The 7,139-nt window shown below is 51.0% G+C and overlaps 1 protein-coding gene across 1 annotated transcript in view; it reads right to left on the bottom strand.

The window, feature by feature from the left end:
• Window positions 1-300: 300 nt before the first annotated feature.
• The window catches only part of diaph2 (diaphanous-related formin 2), a 287,889-nt gene continuing 281,050 nt past the window's right edge, over window positions 301-7,139 (bottom strand). The window contains exons 21-24 of the mRNA XM_084469060.1: window positions 5,150-5,208; window positions 3,682-3,742; window positions 3,204-3,296; window positions 301-850 (exon numbers count right to left, since the gene is read on the bottom strand). Coding sequence (XP_084325186.1) covers window positions 777-850; window positions 3,204-3,296; window positions 3,682-3,742; window positions 5,150-5,208 — 287 coding nt within the window. The 3' untranslated portion in view covers window positions 301-776. The remainder of the gene's footprint in view (window positions 851-3,203; window positions 3,297-3,681; window positions 3,743-5,149; window positions 5,209-7,139) is intronic.

The raw sequence follows: 7,139 nt of genomic DNA, 5'->3' as shown, positions 1-7,139 counted from the left end.
TATTCAGACACTCATCGGCGAATCACAGTCGAGTCTTTGATACAGTTGGGAAACGGTGCATGTTTAAACACAACACAAACACTCAAAGGCACAGCTTTGCAGTAAACATGACAATGCATGAGCACATGTCCACCAAGGTGGCGTCGCCGGCGGCCAGGCTACAACCAGTACAGGAAGCGGTCAGGCAAGAACACATTCAAACTTACATACATTAGCTGCACAACAACAGTGAGACATTCGCCCAGTGAAGCTAAATCAAGGGCAAGACACACACACAAACGCACGCACACACACACACACACACACACACACACAGAAGCGTTGTGCACAGTGCCATGGTGACAGGGCTGGGGTACCTGCCTCTAAAAGACCAGGGAGTCTAGACATGCTGCATGAGGCCCAGCTAGTGGGTTGGCTGTTGAGGGCTGGTTCGTACTGCAGCGACAGCAGTGTTGAATGAGTGACAAACAGAGAGAAAACACGGCACCACAGAGGTACCAACGCCCCTGGAGTGCCGTGTGTATTATTGCATTCAACATTTAGGATCAAGGGGGGCAAACAAGGCGTCGCTTTTGGAAAGTGGTTTACTGCCACTGTTTCTGAAGTAAGATCCCATGCTAAACAGGAACACAGTCGCTCAGCACGTGGTCCTGCGTTGTGGACCGGGCTCCTCGGTGGACTACGGTACGTGATGTGCAAGGACGTGCAGGTTACGCAGCCAGGTGAGGTGCAGTGAAGAGACAAGGACATTTGGTTTGGGTTAAGCCGTGGAGAGTTCACACACCGAGAGTTCTGCTACCATAATTACCACCCGGCCAGCGAGAGGCAGGACTGGATGGGCTTTGATCACCTGCAAGAACATCGGGAGTGGGGCAAAATGAAATAAAAACGGAAAAAGTAAAGGACAGAAGAGGAAAGGGGAAGAGAGAAAGAACCACAGAGTGAGACACGGTCCAAAATACCAACAAGCATGTACTCTGCTCAAACCAAGTACCAGTTTCAACACATCAAATAAACTCTCGTCTCTCAAGATATTCTCGCTTCGAGCAACCGATCGACCTATGACCTCTGACCTCTGACCTCTGACCCTCGCAGACTTTATAAATCGAGACTGATAAACTTTAGCAGAAAATGGTCGGGAAAGGCTTAGCAGGGAAGCAAGAGGTAGCTGACCAGGCAAGGTGGAAGAGGCCTTGACATGTGTGGCCTGCCTGCGTCTGGCCACCTGTCCGCCGGCCAGTCCCTGCCAAGCCCCCCTCACGGAGCCACGTGAGAGGACTGCCCGTGCTAATCTGGTCGGGAGCCATCCAAGCACACCATATGTGCTGGTGGGCCGAGGGCTGTACCTATTGTGAACGTGTACGTGGATTATATCAACGCCGCACAGCCTGTTCCGTTCTGCTCTTCAAATGTATACGAAGGCGGTGTTTTAAATTAGCTAAGCAGCCTAAGGCAGATCATCTCCTGATTAAAAACAGCCGATGCACTTCAAATACATTTGTGATGTGCCTGAGCTGCGGATGTACACAAGAGCAAACATCTTGAGCTAGGACTGCACAATGACTATTGTGGTTGTTCGTCGTTTCACTTCATGTGCCTTTCAGTTTTTTTTTTCAACCAGCGACACCTGTGGCTTTACTGAAGAAGATTAAAAAAAGGAAAAAAGGAGCGGACATGCATATCAATTGACCTTGGTCACCCTACCAGGTGGTGCTCCTCTAAGCACAAGGCATTCATCACGGCAGAATGGAATATGTTAACATTGGGATGCTGGGAAACTGCCTCAGTCCTTCCACGGCCAGCACGCCCATATTGTAATCAGTGCCTCATGAATGGCAAAGGGACGATGAATCTCTAATGAACTGCCCTGGACGTGCTTTGTTCGTGCTATGGCTCTATCCACGTACGGCGTTGCTGGGATTCGTGTAGTTCCCTCTTTAAAGGTCCCATGGCATGCTATTTTATGGATGGTTTAATATAGGTTTAATATATTGAAGACGTTCAAGAAATTCAGCCTTGGTGCAGAGTTACAGCCACTACGAGCCAGGCCCACAGTGAGCTCTCCACAAACGGGCGGGGGTGTGGCCCTGAGCAGCTTGTGGCCATGGTACCATCCACTAGTGTTTACAGTGGAACACTGAACACTCCGGGTGCTCTATATCTAAATAATATCATATTATATTTAGATATCTATATAATATAATATATATTATCATGGTCAAAAGCCTCCGGATGATATCATGAATCTCAAACGACTGCGTCGGGTTCTCAGACGCCTCTGGTTCTTCCACTTCCACGTGAATATTAAGTACAGACTGAACCGCGAGGTGGAGGAGAAGGGGATTGTTGCCCGTGATTGTTGCCCGGGGTTGTCTGCGTCAGGTTGGTTGAGAAGGAATTGGGAACCGCGACATGGAGGAGAAAAGGATTGTTGCCCAGGATTGTCCGTCAGAGCCCCGCTGCCCGCTGAACGCTGCCCACCCCCGGGGCTGCCCACCCCCGGGGCTGCCCACCCCCGGGGCTGCCCGCCCAGCGGTCCGTTGGAGTCCTGAAGATAGCTACTTCTCGGTTTACGCCGCAATTTTTAGCTACTGGTGGACCATAGGGAGGCTAGGGGAACTCAACTTAATGTTAGAAAACCTCATAAAGTGAAATTTTCATGCCATGGGACCTTTAAACTCTTTAAACTTAAAGAGTTCAGACTTTAAAGTCGGAGTTCTAAGAAACAGTCAGAATTCTGACTTGAATCTCTGAATTCTGATTTTAAACTCAGAACAGAAAAAATTCACATACGGCCCTAATCCTCTTCCGTACGTCTTTTTGCTTTCACGTTTTAACTTGATGTAGATAACACTGAGTATTCACTTCTCCCCCGACCCACGGAGGCTTACCGGCGGGGCGTGGCTGAGGGAGCGGTCAGGGAGGGGTTCTGGCGAGGCTTACCGTTGGGGCGTGGCCGAGGGAGCGGTCAGGGAGGGGTTCTGGCGAGGCTTACCGTTGGGGCGTGGCCGGGGGAGCGGACAGGGAGGGGTTCTGGCGAGGCTTACCGTTGGGGCGTGGCCGAGGGAGCGGACAGGGAGGGGTTCTGGCGAGGCTTACCGTTGGGGCGTGGCCGAGGGAGCGGACAGGGAGGGGTTCTGGCGAGGCTTACCGGCGGGGCGTGGCCGGGGGAGCGGACAGGGAGGGGTTCTGGCGAGGCTTACCGTTGCGTGGAGTCCGTTTTCGACGGTCCCGGAAGGCGGCGCCGGACTGCAGAGCTTCCATCAAGCTGTCCATCACGCCGGTCTCATCTCCCTCTGTGAGAGGAGACACACACGGAGGGAGGGGGTGTTTAGAGACACTACACAAATACATCAAATACACACACACACATTACACACACAAATACATCAAATACACACACACACATTACACATACACACACAAATACATACATGATACATACATACTGTACATACATACATACAAACAAACATGTATGAGCGTGCTTGTGTTATATTTGAACAAGTCCTCAGAAGCAAACGGCAAACAAGTTAAAAGCTGCACCGCGGTCGAACTTTCAGACGTCCTCCGACTCCGTGCCGCCCGACCTTGGCCAGACGAGTCCTTTAAAGTCACCTGTCGCCGACGCCCCAAACAAACGGTGATTAAGAAGGAGGCCCACGGTACAGACAGGCGTACTTAAGAGTGCATTAGCAGTACGGGCGATGCGCCGGGGCCCGGCCCCTCCGACGGAGAGCGGCTGGAGAGGAGGAGAGAGCCGCTGAGAGCCGGGCGGCTAATGCAGACAGCGGAGCGCCGAGAAGGAGAGCCTCCACTGACGGCCACCGACAGATGCTCTCTCTGTGGCTAACGCAGAGGAGCTAAGTGCTCTTTACCAAGATTTAGTGTGGAGCCGCTCAATGCGCGGCTGCTCTGTCATTGTTTCATCAATGACGCAAAGACAGGTTCTTCAGAAACCTTCGCCCCGGCCCCCACTATTCCAGACGGAACGACGTGGCTCCTTGAAACCAGAGGAGGAGGCGCTGGGGACTAAAAATGGAATAAGAGGAGAGAACGCTAAGAGGGCCGGGGTGGAGACCGGAGCCAGCCAGGCCCACACACTGCACGGCTTGATGGAGAAGGGGTTCAAAAATAAGCTTAGTTCCTACATCTGGGTCATCTATCTTTACTCTTTCATACTAATGAGTCGGTGGGACACACTCTTTATCATTTTTGTCCGGCGAGGACATTATTTTAAACTGGGATCATTAGCGTGACTTATGGCGGCGCCGGCGACTTGACCATCAATCCTTTTTGCATATGTGAGTGAGCTCGCCGTGGCCCCGGTGTTTACCGTCGGGCCCGATGCGCGTTGTTGTTCCCCCCCCGCACTCTGCTCACGGCGTAAGTTGAAAAGGCTCTGAAACGCGGGGGCGACACCGACTGCGCCCCCCCCCCCCCCCCGCCACCGCTTTCTGCAGAGAGCGCAGTGATCAATCTTTTGTTTCTCTCAAGTGCTCAACGTGAGATGACAGCCGAGCAAATTGAATTCATGAAGGGAAAGGCGTTGACACTGCTACATAATTGATCGGAGGAAATGCCACATGTTTTTTGCCGTCGCCGTGGAGAGACATGGACGCTCGCAGCTTCCTCCGGCAACAAAGCCGGCCTGAACTACGATTGTTTCCGCAAAGTAACAAACGTCACAACGGCTAAAAGTAGAAAACAACAGAAAAACAAAAACTTTCGCCCTTGTATACAAAAAAATGCCGCTGGAATTGCATCTCATTCGTTCCTCTGTCTTCTCCGAGTCTTTCCAAAGAGCTACTCTGAAATCACAGAAGCTGCTGCTGCTGTATGCTGTGCTTAAAAGCAATCCTGATTAAATCAAGTGTAATTAGACCAGCTTTATCGGAACAAAACCAGAGCTGAACCAACCAGTGCTTATCTCAAATTGAACTGAACATCCAGCTCATTGGGTTAAACTAGGAACACAGGTGACGCTTGGCCCCGTCCCGAGCAGAGAGTGAGCCTCCTCTCCTACAGCATCACTTCCAGAGATCATTAGCCTCTCCTCCTCTGCACCGAGGCTAACTAGGACACGTTGGAAGGCAGTCTTACAACTGGCAGAATGTTAAATGGCAGGTAAACATTTATCTACAGCCACCTTGGCAACGGGAACTTTCTGACAGCCTCCTTCCTCACTGCTGTGTTCCTCTTGGAGACCTAGACATCACAAGGGGCGCCTGACACTTTGATCAATTTGTCCTAGTTCTAGCACAACCGAAGCACGATTCATCATGTGTAATGACCAGGACTTAAGAGCCATCCTGGACCGGGGTTCAGGGGAAGGGATCGCAGACACAAAGGAGTAAAATGACTAAAACGGGAAGCAGCTTCCCTAGTCACCTCGCCGTTCTCCATTAACTACGTCCTGTTGGGCCGAGAGCGGCGACCCCGAGCCAACCGCGCCCCAACAAGGAAGCGTTGGAGATGATCCCGTAAACAAGGGAGCGTGGAAGCAGCAGGCGTAGGAGGAGGCCGTTGTCCTCCTTAGATACCGCTGTCCAAAACTACGTTTGTGTGAGCAAGGGAGTAAAGTTTGTGTTGCAGTAGCGGCCTTGCCGTGTTATTAAATCCTCTACAACTTCTCTCTGCTGACTTCCTTTCAAAACTGGGTTGAATACCTGTCCTTCAGACTAGAATATCACGAGGCAAAGGTGAGCCATCACTCCTTAAGAAATGACCACGTTTTGCTAAAATGACTTTATTACGCATATTCAAGATTCAATGAGGTGGGACAAAGACGATATCCACATCAACAGTGTGCCCCTAAGGTTGTTCAGCCTAAATTAAGTATCGTCCCAAAAGTCTCTTACCACTACAGCACATTCAAAATGTCTTCAAAACTAAAAGATTGAACTAAAACTAAAGCTATTCATCTAAAAATGAACATTGCTTACTGAAGAGTATTGATCCTACGCTTCACTTCACCACTTCACTATTGTCGGGGTCGTTAACTGAGGGCATATATTTGTCCGATTTTTATTAACGTAAGAGCGTGTCTCTGGGAATTACCGCGCGGCTAACCTTTATGCCCGTAGATGTTCCTGGAGACGCCAGGTCCCTCCGCTCACAGAAAATTGCCTTTTAAATGGGCTAAGATGGGCTAAGACCTGAGCACTGACAAACCCTCCACATGATGAAACACCTGGGCAGGCACCTCCGCAGATGGCCTCTGGGTTGTCTGGTGATCTCGTTAAAGCTGGAGGTGGAGTGGGACATATACTCGGGATTTCTCTTTCTGCACTAGTAGGAACCGTCTTGGAACAGTTAAACCCTTAAGAGCAGCAATAAGAAGGTGGGAGAGTCTACCTCCGACAGAGAGGTGACGATCCCGCTCCACGTCTCACACTTGATCCCCCGCCTGCCTCAACTAGCCACAATCCCCTGCTCCTCTTCCTAAATATCAAGTGTGTGTGTGTGTGTGTGTGTGTGTGCGTGCGTGTGTGCGTGCGTGTGTGCGTGCGCGTGCGTGCGTGCGTGGGCATGTGTGAACCCTACGGCGGGGTCATGTGTATCAGTGAGGACTGGAAGGGTCCTCGTTGCACAACTCTCTCTTCAACGCGGCGGAAACACAAGTCAGATTAAAGCAATCGACTGCCTACACACAGCACAGCACAAGTGCCCTCCATCAGAAACCTCTGGACGACATCCCCGGTCGAGTGACAAAGACAAGAGAGAGAGCTGAATTCTAACAAATGAGCGTGCGTACTTGGTGAGGATAGAAAGAGAGAGAAAGTAGAGGGAGAGGAGAAGAAACTAAGAAGGTATTTGTGAGTGTGTGTGTGTGTGGGTGAGTGTTTGTGTCTGTGTATGAGTGTCTGTGGGAGTGTGTGTGTGTGTGTGTGTGTGTGTGTGTGTGTGTGTGTGTTTGTGTGGGTGAGAGAGTGAGTGAGTGAGTGGGCTAAGTGTGTGTGTGCAGGTTTGTGCGTTAGTTAGTTTGCACGGCTCATGTCAGCAGTGTGACCTGTGCTGATGGCTGCTCTTGGCAGCATCACTCAGAGGAGGTGGGAGTCTAGTCAGCTGTACGGGAAACAAAGCCATCACCTCCACGGGGCCTCCGCAATACTAATACAACACCAGCACCAGGGTCC

The sequence above is a fragment of the Micromesistius poutassou genome (assembly GCF_964030765.1).
Source record: "Micromesistius poutassou genome assembly, chromosome: 6".
Lineage (NCBI taxonomy): Eukaryota > Metazoa > Chordata > Actinopteri > Gadiformes > Gadidae > Micromesistius > Micromesistius poutassou.
The sequence above is the reverse complement of the archived record's forward strand: the minus strand, read 5'-3'. Positions and strand labels throughout refer to the sequence as shown.